General features: G+C 40.6%; 2 protein-coding genes across 14 annotated transcripts in view; both read left to right on the forward strand.

Annotated features, from left to right (window-relative positions):
* Positions 1 to 17,864, forward strand: part of TBC1D1 (TBC1 domain family member 1) — a 249,960-nt gene that overhangs the window by 57,089 nt on the left and 175,007 nt on the right.
* PTTG2 (pituitary tumor-transforming 2) lies at positions 13,375 to 14,259 on the forward strand. Its single transcript, XM_078003226.1, is given in 3 exon segments — positions 13,375 to 13,643; positions 13,646 to 13,814; positions 13,816 to 14,259. Coding segments are annotated over 3 exon segments (603 nt in total). The 5' UTR covers positions 13,375 to 13,522; the 3' UTR covers positions 14,129 to 14,259.

The following is a 17,864-nucleotide window of genomic DNA, read 5'->3' on the forward strand; positions in this document are numbered from 1 at the left end:
GGAGAGCATTAGGAAAAACAGCTAATGCATGCTAGGCTTAATATCTAGGTGATGGGTTGGTAGGTGCTGCAAACCACCATGGCACACGTTTACCTATGTAACAAACCTGCACATCCTGCACATGTACCCTGAAACTTAAAAATAAACATTTTTCAAAAGGGAAAAATAAAATGTCCATCTCTTGAATCCTGGTTTTTTAGTTATCCCACATAGCCTTGTCATTTGCACAGATTATGTGATGGTTTTGAGTTGATTGGGGCTGCAGAAAAATTGTGCTAATTTACAGTGAAAATCAAAATCAAGACATTTGATTGATGATGTGTGATCATCATTGTGCACGGCTAAATGTGCTGATTGATGACGTGGTTTTGGATATGCTGTTTACTGTCTCAGCTGCAGGTAATTGGAATCCACATGCATTACCTCCATTCCTCTCCCACTCCAGCATGCAGACATTTTGCATTCAGAGCCAGTAATTTGGTGCCTTTTCCGACGAGTTTGGACTGAAAGCATGAATGCTAAATTTTGGAATACCACAGTGTGATATGAAAAGCATATTGCTAATTAATGGAATAGAACCAGGTAGGAATTTCTTGGACAGATAAGAGATAAATGGTGTTTTTAATTTGGAAGTGATCTTGAGTAATTCTTCTGAGCTCAGTTTTTAACTGACAAATCTTAATATCAGACTTTATTAAAAACGTTTTCCAAGTGTCATGTGCAATTAAAGCTTCATCAAGGAGAGGCACTTGCATGTCATTACCGGTAATAGAATCCTGTTCCTGTAGTTTTTAATTCCCACATTACTGAAATGAAACACAACTAGTTATGTAGTATAATATGTAAAATCTACTAGGGAATTCAGTAATTTTGCAATTAAGCTTGAGGTCTTTTAAAATCATTTTGTCTATTAAATATGTCACTATAACTGTTTAATCATGACTTGAATAAGAGACAGGAGAAAACGTATCTGGGAAAACTCAAATGGTTGATGAGTAGAAAAAGTGACTAAGGTTGGCCGGGCGCGGTGGCTCATGCCTGTAATCCCAGCACTTTGGGAGGCTGAGGCGGGTGGATCATGAGATCAGGAGATTGAGACCATCCTGGCTAACACGGTGAAACCCCGTCTCTACTAAAAATACAAAAAACTAGCCGGGCGAGGTGGCGGGCGCCTGTAGTCCCAGCTACTCGGAGGCTGAGGCGCGAGAATGGCGTGAACCTGGGAGGCGGAGCTTGCAGTGAGCCGAGATCGCGCCACTGCACTCCAGCCCGGGCAACACAGAGAGACTCCGTCTGAGGGAGAAAAAAAAAAGTGACTAAGGTTGACGTGTAGAATAGTGGTAAATTCTACAGATTCTTAGCGCTCCTTCAAGGGAGGGGTAAACATGAGCCATGCCTGGGAGACAGTTTGTATATTTTGAGAAGATTGGATGGTTACTGTGGTTATCTTGGTATGTGGCCAGGGACAGTAGAAAATAAGGATGAGTTCAGCTAAAAGTCAGAGAACGCCCAATTTATAGTGGCTAGTATCGTCATTTCTCATTTTGACATCCTTAGCAACGTCGCCAGGGAGCCCGTTATTAATGTAGATTATCAGGCCCCACTTAAGCCCTGCAGAATTAATTAGCATTTCCATTGTAAGGAGATTTCCAAGCGATTCATAGGTCCATTAAAATCTGGTCTAGAAAATAAAGATACTTAGATATCTCACTGAATAAGGATCGGAATGCAAGCAGGTCCAGAGTGGCTGGATCTAGATCGTCGATAACCGGCTTTTGTCTCATTCCACTTTCAATCCCTAGCATGTTGACTTTGGCCTTTTGTTAAGTGGCCTCAGGATTCCAAGATGGCTCCTGTGGCTCCTCGCACCAGTGCGTTCTAGGCAGGAAGGGTTGGGGCAGACATCTTCTAATATCTCATTGGCCAGACCTGGGTCACATGTTGACTTTTTGTTTTTTCTTTTAACCTTTCCTATGGTACTGAACATGCTGACTTTTAGATGACTCACTTGGGAACATAAAAGGATTAATATTACTAATTTATACCTTCATTCATTCATTCATTCAAAAAAAATTGCCTACTATGTGCCAACTCATGAGTATTCCATGGGGCTACAGCTGAGATCAAAGGTCTATGTCTATGGTCTGAACAAAATTAGGGTTATTTTAGTGAAGAGGAAATGGGAGAATCATTATTAGGTAGAATCAATATCAGCCACAGGTAGGTTGAGGCCAGATTTGGAAGGGTCTTGGAAGTCATGTCAAGAATGGTCTGAGACCAGTGAGGATACCTTTGAGGTGATTCAAGTAAGAGATGATGAGGACCAGCCTAGGACAATAGTGGCTGCGATGGAGGAAGGGATGCTTTGAAGGTCTGCTGTGAGACAAGTGCCTACTTAGTGATACTGTATGTGGGCGATGAAAAGGAGGGGTGATTTACTGAAACTCTGATGGGATCCTTCGCTCAGCTGTCTAAGACCAGCTGACATGAAAAAAAAAAAAATCTATGTATCGTATGACTCTTAGCAGTGTATTTTTTAAAATTTTATATATTTATTTATTTAGAGACAGAGTCTCGCTCTGTAGGCCAGGCTGGAGTGCAGTGACGTGATCCAATCTTGGCTCACTTAGCAGTGGATTTTTAAAACATCTATGTATTTAACACATACATAATCAGGTGATACAAAGCTCTGTAATCTAGATTTTTCACCTAATGTGTCATGTACCAATTTCTGTCAGTGCACATAGAACTATCTCATCCTTCTTTAACTCAGTTTTTATTTTTATTTGAAAAATGTTGTAAAACGTAAGTTAAAAACCCTGTATAATAAATTTAAGAAACTATAAAAAGTAAAAAAAGAAATCGCCCATTCATTTTACTTCTGGAGCATGTATCTCCCCCGGTTTTTTTCCAAAGGTAGCACAGACTTAATGAGAGATTCCTGTGAACTGCACACACATACCTCTCTATGTGTATACAGTTGTCCCTCAGTATGCGTCGGGGCGAGGGGGTTGGTTCTACCACCCCTGTAGATACCAAAATCCATGGTTGCTCAAACCCCTGATATAAAACGACATAGTATTTGCCTATAACCTGTGCGCACCCTCCCATATACTTTTTTAAAAAAATTTATTTATTATTATTATTATACTTTAAGTTCTAGGGTACATGTGCATAACGTGCAGGTTTGTTACATATGTATACTTGTGCCATGTTGGTGTGCTGCACCCATCAACTTGTCAGCACCCATCAACTCGTCATTTATATCAGGTATAACTCCCAATGCAATCCCTCCCCCCTCCCCCCTCCCCATGATAGGCCCTGGTGTGTGATGTCCCCCTTCCCGAGTCCAAGTGATCTCATTGTTCTCACCTATGAGTGAGAACATGCGGTGTTTGGTTTTCTGTTCTTGTGATAGTTTGCTAAGAATGATGGTTTCCAGCTGCATCCATGTCCCTACAAAGGACACAAACTCATCCTTTTTTATGGCTGCATAGTATTCCATGGTGTATATGTGCCACATTTTCTTAATCCAGTCTGTCACTGATGGACATTTGGGTTGATTCCAAGTCTTTGCTATTGTGAATAGTTCTGCAATAAACATACGTGTGCATGTGTCTTTATAGCAGCATGATTTATAATCCTTTGGGTATATACCCAGTAATGGGATGGCTGGGTCATATGGTACATCTAGTTCTAGATCCTTGAGGAATCGCCATACTGTTTTCCATAATGGTTGAACTAGTTTGTAAACTAGTGTTTACAAACTACACCAACAGTGTAAAAGTGTTCCTATTCCTCCACATCCTCTCCAGCACCTGTTGTTTCCTGACTTTTTAATGATTGCCATTCTAACTGGTGTGAGATGGTATCTCATTGTGGTTTTGATTTGCATTTCTCTGATGGCCAGTGACGATGAGCATTTTTTCATGTGTCTGTTGGCTGTATGAATGTCTTCTTTTGAGAAATGTCTGTTCATATCCTTTGCCCACTTTTTGATGGGGTTGTTTTTTTCTTGTAAATTTGTTTGAGTTCTTTGTAGGTTCTGGATATTAGCCCTTTGTCACATGAGTAGATTGCAAAAATTTTCTCCCATTCTGTAGGTTGCCTGTTCACTCTGATGGTAGTTTCTTTTGCTGTGCAGAAGCTCTTTAGTTTAATTAGATCCCATTTGTCAATTTTAGCTTTTGCTGCCGTTGCTTTTGGTGTTTTAGACATGAAGTCTTTGCCCATGCCTATGTCCTGAATGGTACTACCTAGGTTTTCCTCTAGGGTTTTTATGGTATTAGGTCTAACATTTAAGTCTCTAATCCATCTTGAATTAATTTTTGTATAAGGAGTAAGGAAAGGATCTAGTTTCAGCTTTCTACTTATGGCTAGCCAATTTTCCCAGCACCATTTATTAAATAGGGAATCCTTTCCCCATTTCTTGTTTTTCTCAGGTTTATCAAAGATCAGATGGCTGTAGATGTGTGGTATTATTTCTGAGGACTCTGTTCTGTTCCATTGGTCTATATCTCTGTTTTGGTACCAGTACCATGCTGTTTTGGTTACTGTAGCCTTGTAGTATAGTTTGAAGTCAGGTAGCGTGATGCCTCCATCTTTGTTCTTTTGACTTAGGATTGTCTTGGCAATGCGGGCTCTTTTTTGGTTCCATATGAACTTTAAAGCAGTTTTTTCCAATTCTGTGAAGAAACTCATTGGTAGCTTGATGGGGATGGCATTGAATCTATAAATAACCTTGGGCAGTATGGCCATTTTCACGATATTGATTCTTCCTATCCATGAGCATGGTATGTTCTTCCATTTGTTTGTGTCCTCTTTGATTTCACTGAGCAGTGGTTTGTAGTTCTCCTTGAAGAGGTCCTTTACATCCCTTGTCAGTTGCATTCGTAGGTATTTTATTCTCTTTGAAGCAATTGTGAATGGAAGTTCATTCATGATTTGGCTCTCTGTTTGTCTGTTACTGGTGTATAAAAATGCTTGTGATTTTTGCACTTTAATTTTGTATCCTGAGACTTTGCTGAAGTTGCTTATCAGCTTAAGGAGATTTTGGGCTGAGACAATGGGGTTTTCTAAATATACAATCATGTCATCTGCAAAGAGGGGCAATTTGACTTCTTCTTTTCCTAACTGAATACCGTTGATTTCTTTCTTTTGCCTGATTGCCCTAGCCAGAACTTCCAACACTATGTTGAATAGGAGTGGTGAGAGAGGGCATCCCTGTCTTGTGCCAGTTCTCAAAGGGAATTTTTCCAGTTTTTGCCCATTCAGTATGATATTGGCTGTGGGTTTGTCATAAATAGCTCTTATTATTTTGAGGTACGTTCCATCAATACCGAATTTATTGAGCGTTTTTAGAATGAAGGGCTGTTGAATTTTGTCAAAAGCCTTTTCTGCATCTATTGAGATAATCATGTGGTTCTTGTCTTTGGTTCTGTTTATATGCTGGATTATGTTTATTGATTTGCGAATGTTGAACCAGCCTTGCATCCCAGGGATGAAGCCCACTTGATCATGGTGGATAAGCTTTTTGATGTGCTGCTAAATCCGGTTTGCCAGTATTTTATTGAGGATTTTTGCATTGATGTTCATCAGGGATATTGGTCTAAAATTCTCTTTTTTTGTTGTGTCTCTGCCAGGCTTTGATATCAGGATGATGTTGGCCTCATAAAATGAGTTAGGGAGGATTCCCTCTTTTTCTATTGATTGGAATAGTTTCAGAAGGAATGGTACCAGCTCCTCCTTGTACCTCTGGTAGAATTCAGCTGTGAATCCATCTGGTCCTGGACTTTTTTTGGTTGGTAGGCTATTAATTATTGCCTCAATTTCAGAGCCTGCTATTGGTCTATTCAGGGATTCAACTTCTTCCTGGTTTAGTCTTAGAAGAGTGTAAGTGTCCAGGAAATTATCCATTTCTTCTAGATTTTCCAGTTTATTTGCGTAGAGGTGTTTATAGTATTCTCTGACAGTAGTTTGTATTTCTGTGGGGTCGGTGGTGATATCCCCTTTATCATTTTTTATTGCGTCTATTTGATTCTTCTCTCTTTTCTTCTTTATTAGTCTTGCTAGCGGTCTGTCAATTTTGTTGATCTTTTCAAAAAACCAACTCCTGGATTCATTGATTTTTTGGAGGGTTTTTTGTGTCTCTATCTCCTTCAGTTCTGCTCTGATCTTAGTTATTTCTTGCCTTCTGCTAGCTTTCGAATGTGTTTGCTCTTGCTTCTCTAGTTATTTTAATTGTGTCGTTAGAGTGTCAATTTTAGATCTTTCCTGCTTTCTCTTGTGGGCATTTAGTGCTATAAATTTCCCTCTACACACTGCTTTAAATGTGTCCCAGAGATTCTGGTATATTGTATCTTTGTTCTCATTGGTTTCAAAGAACATCTTTATTTCTGCCTTCATTTCGTTATGTACCCAATAGTCATTCAGGAGCAGGTTGTTCAGTTTCCATGTAGTTGAGCGGTTTTGATTGAGTTTCTTAGTCCTGAGTTCTAGTTTGATTGCACTGTGGTCTGAGAGACAGTTTGTTATAATTTCTGTTCTTGTACATTTGCTGAGGAGTGCTTGACTTCCAATTATGTGGTCAATTTTGGAGTAAGTGCGATGTGGTGCTGAGAAGAATGTATATTCTGTTGATTTGGGGTGGAGAGTTCTATAGATGTCTATTAGGTCTGCTTGCTGCAGAGATGCTTGCCTTGTTATTGGATAACAAGGATATCCAATTCCTGGATATCCTTGTTAACTTTCTGTCTCGTTGATCTGTCTAATGTTGACAGTGGAGTGCTGAAGTCTCCCATTATTAATGTATGGGAGTCTAAGTCTCTTTGTAAGTCTCTAAGGACTTGCTTTATGAATCTGGGTGCTCCTGTATTGGGTGCATATATATTTAGGATAGTTAGCTCTTCCTGTTGAATTGATCCCTTTACCATTATGTAATGGCCTTCTTTGTCTCTTTTGATGTTTGATGGTTTAAAGTCTGTTTTATCAGAGACTAGTATTGCAACCCCTGCTTTTTTTTGTTCTCCATTTGCTTGGTAAATCTTCCTCCATCCCTTTATTTTGAGCCTATGTATGTCTCTGCATGTGAGATGGGTCTCCTGAATACAGCAGACTGATGGGTCTTGACTCTTTATCCAGTTTGCCAGTCTGTGTCTTTTAATTGGAGCATTTAGTCCATTTACATTTAAGGTTAATATTGTTATGTGTGAACTTGATCCTGCCATTATGATATTAACTGGTTATTTTGCTCGTTAGTTGATGCAGTTTCTTCCTAGCCTCGATGGTCTTTACATTTTGGCATGTTTTTGCAATGGCTGGTACCGGTTGTTCCTTTCCATGTTTAGTGCTTCCTTCAGGGTCTCTTGTAAGGCAGGTCTAGTGGTGACAAAATCTCTAAGCATTTGCTTATCTGTAAAGGATTTTATTTCTCCTTCACTTATGAAACTTAGTTTGGCTGGATATGAAATTCTGGGTTTACAATTCTTTTCTTTAAGAATGTTGAATATTGGCCCCCACTCTCTTCTGGCTTGTAGAGTTTCTGCCGAGAGATCTGCTGTTAGTCTGATGGGCTTCACTTTGTGGGTAACCCGACCTTTCTCTCTGGCTGCCCTTAAGATTTTTTCCTTCATTTCAACTTTGGTGAATCTGGCAATTATGTGTCTTGGAGTTGCTCTTCTCGAGGAGTATCGTTGTGGTGTTCTCTGTATTTCCTGGATTTGAATGTTGGCCTGCCCTACTAGGTTGGGGAAGTTCTCCTGGATGATATCCTGAAGAGTGTTTTCCAACTTGGTTCCATTTTCCCCCTCACTTTCGGGCACCCCGATCAGATGTAGATTTGGTCTTTTTACACAATCCCATACTTCTTGCAGGCTTTGTTCATTTCTTTTTCTTCTTTTTTCTTTTGGTTTCTCTTCTCGCTTCATTTCATTTATTTGGTCCTCAATTGCTGATACTCTTTCTTCCAGTTGATCGAGTCGGTTACTGAAGCTTGTGCATTTGTCACGTATTTCTCGTGTCATGGTTTTCATCTCTTTCATTTCGTTTATGACCTTCTCTGCATTAATTACTCTAGCTATCAATTCTTCCACTTTTTTTTCAAGATTTTTAGTTTCTTTGCGCTGGGTACGTAATTCTTCCTTTAGCTCTGAGAAGTTTGATGGACTGAAGCCTTCTTCTCTCATCTCGTCAAAGTCATTGTCCGTCCAGCTTTGATCCGTTGCTGGCGATGAGCTGCGCTCCTTTGCCGGGGGAGATGCGCTCTTATTTTTTGAATTTCCAGGTTTTCTGCCCTGCTTTTTCCCCATCTTTGTGATTTTATCTGCCTCTGGTCTTTGATGATGGTGACGTACTGATGGGGTTATGGTGTAGGTGTCCTTCCTGTTTGATAGTTTTCCTTCTAACAGTCAGGACCCTCAGCTGTAGGTCTATTGGAGATTGCTTGAGGTCCACTCCAGACCCTGTTTGCCTGGGTATCAGCAGCAGAGGCTCAGTTGAAAATGCAGAAATCACCGGTCTTCTGTGTCGCTCGTGCTGGGAGTTGGAGACTGGAGCTATTCCTATTCGGCCATCTTGCTCCGCCCCCCTCCCTCCCATATACTTTAAATCATCTCTAGATTACTTACACTACTCAATACAATGTAAATGCTACATATATAGTGTTATACTGTTTTGTTCAGGGAATAGTTACAAGAAAAAATGTCTGTGTGTGTTCAGTACAGACACAACCATCCTTTATTTTTTCCAAATATTTACAATCCATGGTTGGTTGAATCCACAGATGCAGAACCCATGGATGAAGAGGGTCAACGGTATATAAATTACAGGGCGTTACGATGTGCAGTTTCCACCATCACTCTTTTTTACAAAAATTTCTGCCTTTTGTTATCAGCACCTGTGGTCTAAGAATAAGCAGTGTTTAAGAGAGCTTTACCTCAAAGTTTACGCTTTTCATTTTTCTATTATGTATATAGATTATAATACATGTCGTCTGGGCTGGCCGTGGTGTCTCATGCCTGTAATCCCAGCACTTTGGGAGGCTGAGGTGGGAGGATCGCTTGAGTCCAGGAGTTCGAGACTAGCCTGGGCAACATAGTGAGACCTTGTCTCTATTTAAAAAATAAAAAATAAATATCTTCCCCCAAAATACATATAATCTGTTTTAAATAAACTTTTTTTTTTTTGAAACAATGTCTCTGTCACTCAGGCTGGAGTGCAGTGGCGTGATCTAGGCTTACTGCAACCTCTGACTCCCAGGTTCAAGCCATCTTCCCACCTCAGCCTTCTGAGTAGCTGGAATGACAACTGGCTAATTTTTGTATTTTTTGTAGAGATGGGAGTCTCCCTATGTTGCCCAGGTTGGTCTCACAACTTCTGGACTTCAAGCGGTCACCCACCTCAGCCTCCCAAAGTGTTGAGACTATAGGCGTGAGCCATTGCACCCGGCGTAATGAACTTCTAATACACTATTCTATTTAAAAATGTGTTTCATTCGTTGTCTGACTCTCTCTTCACTAAGATGTAAGTTTCCTGAGGGCAGGGGTTTTGGTTTGTTTTGCTCACAGATGTATCACCACAGACTACACAGTACCTGGCCCCAAGTAGGTGCTCAATACATATTGAATGTGAAGTGAATAAACTTCCAGCAGACTATCCTCACTGTGCTTTAATACATTTAAAATGACCAATTGACTTTCCCTGTGCTTCCATTCTTTGTCTTTTCCCCTTGACCTCATGTGATATGCTCAGGGACGCCAACTAGTGTCAGTATTAACTTAAGAAAAGTGGAATGTAGCCGGGCACAGTGGCTCACACCTGTAATCCCAGCACCTTGGGAGACTGAGATGGGCAGATCACTTGAGGTCAGGAGTTCAAGACCAGCCTGGTCAACATAGTGAAACCCCATCTCTACTAAAAATTAGCCAGATATGATGGAGCACACCTGTAGTCCCAGTTACTTGGGAGGCTGAGGCAGGAGAATTACTTGAACCCAGGAGGTGGAGGATGCAGTGAGCAGAGATCACACCACTGCACTCCAGCCTGGGCAACAGAGCAAGACTCCGTCTCAAAAAAAAAAAAAAAAAAGAGGGGAGTGTAGAAATGAATTCCCCCAAAGAAGCACTGATGCATGCCACGTTGAAACTTAAAGGATTACTTTTATCCGGTCTTTGGGATTATCTGCACCATGACTCCCCTCCCCTTACATGAAGGATCAAGGTGACCACATAAACATTTAGACTCCCTGCGTGAGATGGGAGAACATAAGCCCCTGATGAGTTTGTATAATACTCATGGCCACAGTTACACAATGTGGCAGGCATATCCCTTCCTTTCCAAAAGAAGGAAAGAGACAAATGGATGATACCTGATATTACACATGTTTTCATTCTTCACAATCATTAAAGTAATAAATAACACTACATTTTAGAGACAAGGAATTTATCTGTTGACAGGAATATGTATTGCTGGGCACGGTGGCTCATGCCTGTAATCCTAACACTTTGGGAAGCCAAGGCAGGAGGATCTCTTGAGCCCAGGAGTTCAAGACCAGTCTGAGCAACACAGCAGGACCCTTCTCTACAAAGCATAGAAAGATTACCTGGGCTTGGGGGTGCGTGCCTGTAGTCCTATGTACTCAGGAGGCTGAGGCGGGAGGATTGCCTGAGCCTAAGAGTTCAAGGCTACAGTGAGCTGTGATCATATCACTGCACTCCAGCCTCAGCAACAGAGCAAGGTCCTGTATCTTAAAATAATAATAATAATAAAGAATAAATAATATAGAAAGAGAAGAGAGTTGAGATTTCAAAAGTCTTTCTGACTCCAAACTCCATTTTTATCCTATGCCACTTTTTCATAAAAGTTCAGAACAGATTGTTTGATGTTTTTCTTATTGTTCATTATTACTTTTTAAAAGGTTGATTCTGACATTTGATGTACATTTCCTGACAAACTACATATCATTTTCCTCCCTCCCTTCTGTCTTTCCTTCCTTTTATTCTTCCATTTATAATGCAACAGATGATAGTTTTTCATGGTGTCCTGTAGGTAGTGTATTTTATTTTAAAATACCAGATAAAATTATCAGCAGCCACTTGTGGAAAGCTTCACCGGAAAATATTACTTCAACTATACTTATGTGTTTTTTAAAATGCTAGTTTTGCTGATCTCCACTTAGAACAACAGAAACACAGATGGCTACAGTTACTGGATTTGCTGCCAGTTTTTATGCCCCCTTTCTCATATACATTTATGGTGACCAAGTTTACTTTCAAAAACATATGCTAAGAATAGTAACAGATTTTTCAGATTTGAAGTTGTCTAGGAAAAAAGTATGCTTCATGTTAAGAAAGAGTCTGTAAGATCAACAAAGCAGATTCATCTAGAAAACCCATTCTCTGAGCAGGCCATTTTCATCTCTAACCAATAAACACTAGATTCCTTAGCTTGGCAGTCAAGAACCTTGACCATATCTGGTCTCAGATGATTCTTCATGCTTTTTTTTCTAGTTCCAAGATGCTGTACTCTATTTTCCAGCAAAATGGGACAGTTGATTTTACCTCATAGCCATGCTTTCCTCTGTTTTGCTTGTCGTTGTTTCTTTTGCCTGGGGAGATTTCCTCTTACTTCTTCCTAGCTCAGATGCCACCTCCTTCAGAAAGTGTTCCTGGATTAGATGTGCTTTCACACCTCTAGACCTCACTGGTCTTTATTTGTCCCTTCTTTAGGACACATATACAACATCTTTTACTTTAATTATTTCTGCCCCAATTCAAAGAACAATTAGAAGGCTATTAATAAAAAATGAATGTGTCAGAACAGTTGAAAGAAGTTGCTTAACAATAATTCCTTCTAATGATATAATGAGACAGGATTGCAGACAGGTGGCCTGCAATTTTTTTTTTTTAAAGTTGCCTACCGTAGTGTTTGAAGAAAAACAATTCAATTGGAATGCCTGCTGATTGGCACACACACTCTAACCCACCAGTCTCCCTGTTCCCCATTACCTTCTACTGGTACATCATATATTTACATTCCCTGACTGACTGTGGGTGGCACTTGAGTTTACAAGCTCCATATAGAGGTTACATCAATCATTTGATATATCAGGTGCAAGTCATGACTCTGTCACTTTCTAGCTAGCTGTCTCAGGTTAAGAGCAAGACTTCTAATGATACCTTTGAATGGCCCTTTCTTTTTGAGGTGGCCTTATGCAAATAAATAGGTGCAGCTGACCCTTGAACAATGTGAGGGCTAGGGGTGCCAATCACCTGCACAGTCCAAAATCCACCTGTAACCTTTGACTCCCAAAAAGCTTAACCAATAGTCTTCTGTTGACCTCACCAGTAACACCGTTGACTAACACATGTTTTGTATGTTATATGCACTATATCCTGTATTCTCACAATAAAGTAAGCTGGACAAAAGAAAATGTTATTAAGAAAAATCATAAGGAAGAGAACATATTTCATTATTCATTAAGTAGAAATAGATAATCATAAAGGTCTTTACCCTCATTGTCTTCACACTGAGTAGGCTGAGGAGGAGGAGGAAGAGGAGGGGATGGTCTTGCAGTCTCAGAGGTGGCAGCCGCAGAAGAAAATCTGAGAACAAGTGGATCCATGCAACTCAATCCTGTATTGTTCAAGACTCAACTGTATATTTTTGCATGTGGGCTCAAATACATACACACACATGGCCGTGGGTCAAAGATTCATAGAATAAATTAGACAGCAAGAATATTTATCATTGAATTGAAATGGCTCACTGCAAAACTGCCTTCAACTTATCTCTAGGCCTTAGAAACAGAAGTGACCATTTGCTGCTGTGAATCAATAGCCTGGACTAGATTGGGGTTGGGTTGGCCAAGGTACATAGTCATTGCCATAGTCCAGTATTCCTGCCCAAGCAGTCACCATTAGTAGTCACATTGTTCAGACAGGGCCTCTCGGCTCTTCCCACCACTGTGTGCTGGATTGTCTGCCACCAGTAGATGAGAGTTGGCAAAAGGGATAAATCAGGATGAAACATTTGGGCATTTTGCAGTTCAGAGAAACTTTGGGGGTGCTGCTTTAGTGAAAAATGAGAGACTTGCATTTATTAAAGTTTTGTAAGAAGTGAAATCGTGTATGTAAAAGTACATTATAAATTAGAAAATGCAGTAAAGGCAGAAACTATTTATTTATTGGTTGTTCTGCACTTTACCTAAGTGGTTTTTGATCATTTCACAATGTATAAGCGTTGGGTTTTACCTCCATTTTATGGATGTGGAAATAGGGCTTGTATGTTAGCTAACTTGCCCAAATCTTACAGTTAACAGAAAGTGGTACTCCCGAGATTCCTACCCAGGTTTGTCTGACCTCAGGCCTGTGCTCTTTGTATGAGTTTGTGCTGACTCCTAGATGATGTGCTAGGCACAAAAATTAGATATTACACCAATTTCCACTATAGTTAACATTCTATCTAAATATAAAGTGGGACCACAGTCTTAGATGAATGTGGCTGTTGAGAATAGCAATAATCCAGGATGGCTACTCTGATCTATGTTGATAAGGAAAATGGAGAACCAGGCACCCCTGTGGCTGCTAAGGATGGACTGAAGCTGGGGTCTGGACCTTCAATCAAAGCCTTAGATGGGATATCTCAAGTTTAACACCACGTTTTGGCAAAACGTTCACTGCTCCATCAGCCTTACCTAAAGCTACCAGAAAGGCTTTGGGAACTGTCAAGAGAGCTACAGAAAAGTCAGTAAAGACCAATGGACCCAGTAAACAAAAACAGCCAAGCTTTTCTGTCAGAAAGATGACCGAGAAGACTGTTTAAAAAAAAAGCTATTCCTGCCTCAAATGATGCCTATCCAGAAATAGAAAAATTATTTCCCTTCAATCCTCTAGACTTTGAGAGTTTTGACCTGCCTGAAGAGCGCCAGATTGCACACCTCCCCTTGAGTGGAGTGCCTCTCATGATCCTTGATGAGGAGGGAGAGCTTGAAAAGCTGTTTCAGCTGGGCCCCCCTGCACCTGTGAAGATGCCCTCTCCACCATGGGAATGCAATCTGTTGCAATCTCCTTCTAGCATTCTGTTGACCCTGGATGTTGAATTGCCAATTGTTTGCTATGACATAGATATTTAAATTTCTTAGTGCTTTAGAGTTTGTGTGTATTTGTATTAATAAAGCATTCTTTGTTTAACAACATAATAAATACATAAATATAAAGTGGGTCATATTCCTCTTTATGTGCATCTGTCTCAGCTGTCCCTTGTTTCTATATTTCTTCAATAGTACGGCCCCTACTCTTTGAGGATATGTCAACATAATTTACTTCTGTAGAGAAACAGGAGACAGGAAATAGCAAAGGATAAAGGAGAAAAGGCCAGGGTCAGGCCAAGAACTTCCTATATCTTTTCTTCCCAGCCTAGCGTGAACCAGATGAAAGCCTTAAAGAGGTCCTAGCAGCAAAGGGAGATAATTAAAAGAATGAGAATTTTGTGGAATGCTAAAAAAAAAAAAAAAAAATAGGGAACATATTTGCAGCTAGGACTAACATTGATTATCTTAAAATGTCTGTATGGCTAAATAATATTCATGAAATCCCATGTCTTATGCTTCTAATGTCTTATAACTTAAAGTACTTTTATGTCCATGCCTTGAATTCTGTACAAAGCTTTGATAGAGTCACAGATGTCTGGTGTCAATCCAGATTGCCTGAAAGGCTTCAGGGGTTCCTCTGTGGTTCCTGAATTCCAGGACTTAGTGAGTTTCCTAGACCAAGAGCTGCTATTCATTATACATGTTAGTGGTTTTGCTCTTTCTACTGAAAGTGGGTGGTGGTTATGTCTCTGAACATGTTATTCCACAAAAAGCCAACTGGATGTGGCTATTTAAGAACCATCAAGGGCATGACAGGCCAAAGGTTCCAAATCCCTCCTCAATCAAAGGATGCTGTCAGAACTGACCTCCAGAAAAGATGCAAGGTCTCATTCCTAGGCTGTCATACTGGTCCTTAGAGAAGAGTTACAATTTTGTGATCTGCCCCAATCCATTTTGTTTTTTGCTTCCATGCTATTTTAAAACTGGAGAAGGTTTAACTTTAAAAATTCAAGACAAATCATAAAACATTTGAGAAGTCACTTGTACATTGCCTGTCTTCCCCACTAAATTGTGGGCCCCATGAGGGCAGGGACCATCTCTGTTTTGTTCACTATGGAGTCCAAGTACTTCCCCTTATCTTGGAGCTGATTCTATGGTGAGCTGCTCCAAGTAATCTTTGTCTTGGGCCAGCAGTCATGCAGGTCAAGGATAAGTTTCCATTAGGTGTGGGCATTAAGTTCCTACCCAGCCATTGTCCTCTTCACCAGAAGAACTAAATTTCATCTGTAAAGGAAGACATCACATTCTGTAAATGGTAGGGCCTCATTCTCCTGTAAGATTCATATTTCTGCATTTTGGACTCAAGAACCATAGGTGTATCCCATGGCAAGACAGGAAGTATTACTGGAGCCAGACTCCCTGGGTCTTAACCTTGTTTCCTCTATTTAATGGCTGTGCAACCTTGGGCAAGCTGGTAATGTCTAAAGTTTTACTCTTAAAGCTGTTGATAGAGACACTAAAATGTTTACTGCCATAGTAAGGATCTAAATGACATCAGAGTAGAAATTCAATAAATATTTGTTGGATGGATGAGTGAATAATCAACCTCTCAGACTTCAGTTTCATCACCTGTAAATAAAGAGGTATAGCTATATGATATCTTTTCAGTTCTAATATCCTGTGGACTTAGTCATGTTAGTAGTTACGATATTTTTTATTCTTAGTAATTTTTTCAGGATTACTATGAGGATAATAAGAAGTCAAATTCTAAACTGAATTAAGTCAAGGGAATTGAATAAAAACTTGGATAAAAACAGAAAGTGTTTTAAAAATCACCCTAAGTCCAATGATCAGATGGCCTTTGCTTTAAAGTGTGTCTGTGGTCAGCCCAGGGAAATAGTCTACAGCTTCTCTGAAGCTCTTTAACATCTTCATTACAGTCAGTTTAAGTATTTCCTTGGCAATAAACATCAACTCTTTTTCAGATGTTTCTTTGCATATCATGGCCTTGGCATGAGACATGAAACCATTAAGAAAACACAAGCCAGGTCCTCTGCTACAGTCCATAAAAATCATTTAGTTGAAGCTATGCATATTTATTTATTAGCTTACACTCATTTTTAAACTGACTCACAAAAAGTACAGTAATAGGCCATTCTTGCATTGCTGTAAAGAAATACCTGAGACTGGGTCATTTATAAAGAAAAGAGGTTTAATGGGCTCATAGTTCTGCAGGCTGTACAAGCATGGCACTGGCATCTGCTGGCTTCAGGGGAGACCTAACAACACTTTCAGTCATGGCGAAGGCCAAGGGGGAGCTGGCATCTCACATGGCAGAGCAGGAGCAAGAAAGGGTTGAGGTTGCGGGGGGAGGTCCAGGCAGGCAGATCACCTGAGGTCAGGAGTTTGAAACCAGCCTGGCCAACATGGTAAAAACCCATCTCTACTAAAAATACAAAAATTAGCCAGGCATAGTGGCATATACTTGTAATCCCAGCTACTCACTGAGGAGGCTGAGGCAGAAGAATTGCTTTAGCCTGGGAGGTCAAGGTTGCAGTGAGCCAAGATCATGGTATTGCACTCCAGCCTGGGTGACAGAGTGAGATTCTGTGTCAAAAAAATACCCATCTATGTACTTATATACAAAATATCTGAAACTGCTAAGACTGGGTAGTAATTACATGGGTATCTCTCATATTATGCTATTTAAATGTTTTAAAAATATTTAATAATTTTTAAGATCCCAAGAAAAAAGAATATTGTACTAAAAAAAATCCAATATCAGACTCTACTCTCTTGTAGATTAGGAATAATATCTCTGCTCTTTTTCCCCCAATGGCTCATTTGTACTTGGCATTTGGTGCCTGCTTAAAACACCAGGGTGACTATAGGGTCCCTGGTGTTGGTTAGGGGCCCTCTCTGTAAGCTTTCATAGCACCCTCTCTTTTCCTTCTCACTGCATTTATCACCCAGTTGTGCCATTTCCTGTTTACTTGCCGTATGGGCCTGCTGGACCATAAGATGTTCCTCTAGGGGCAGGTGGCTTGCTTACTGTAGCATCTCTGAGGACTGGAATGCAATAGATGGAGTGGCTGAATGAATTACTGCAATGACGACTGCAATGGCTTAAGTTCGGTGCTCTGCGCACACATGGGCCAGGGTTGGATATGTGAAATTACCACTTGATGAAATTAGTTAAAGCAGCATTTGTTGGCACAGAGAGGCTGTGTGCCCCTTTCTTGGAGTCCCCTAGGCTTCAGTGCATACACCACAGTCTCACAGTTGGAAAGGAGGGTCAGGACGCTGTGTTTCATGTAAAGTGATTCTAAACCTTGTGCTAGATCCACTGACACATTCAACTCAAGACTCGGGATCTAACTGGACACTCAGGTTCCCATGAGGCTATGGCCGGGGCCAGGCCCCCTGCCACTGAATTTCCTAGGCACTGGGAGGTCAGGGTTTTCCTGTCCACTAACCTGACCAGTTTTTCACAGAGAGGACCAATGTGCCTGCCTTCCCCAGATCGGGCAGCTCAGCTCCTGCTTTGTCCTGGGTTCAGATGGAGTTTGGCTTGCTGGCCCCAGCATAGCCTGGATGGGGACAAGGGGCAGCTTACTGCAGGTCTCACTTTCTTGTTAGCCCCCGGCCTGGCTGTACCCTTGAGAAGGGCCCTGCTGCCTCAGACCCAACAAGAATTTGCTTCCTTTCTCTCTTCCTTCCTTCCTACCTCATTCATTCATTTGTTCTTTAGAATCTGCTGCCATTTCATGTCTATTTG

The sequence above is a fragment of the Macaca mulatta genome, chromosome 5 (genome assembly GCF_049350105.2).
Source record: "Macaca mulatta isolate MMU2019108-1 chromosome 5, T2T-MMU8v2.0, whole genome shotgun sequence".
Lineage (NCBI taxonomy): Eukaryota > Metazoa > Chordata > Mammalia > Primates > Cercopithecidae > Macaca > Macaca mulatta.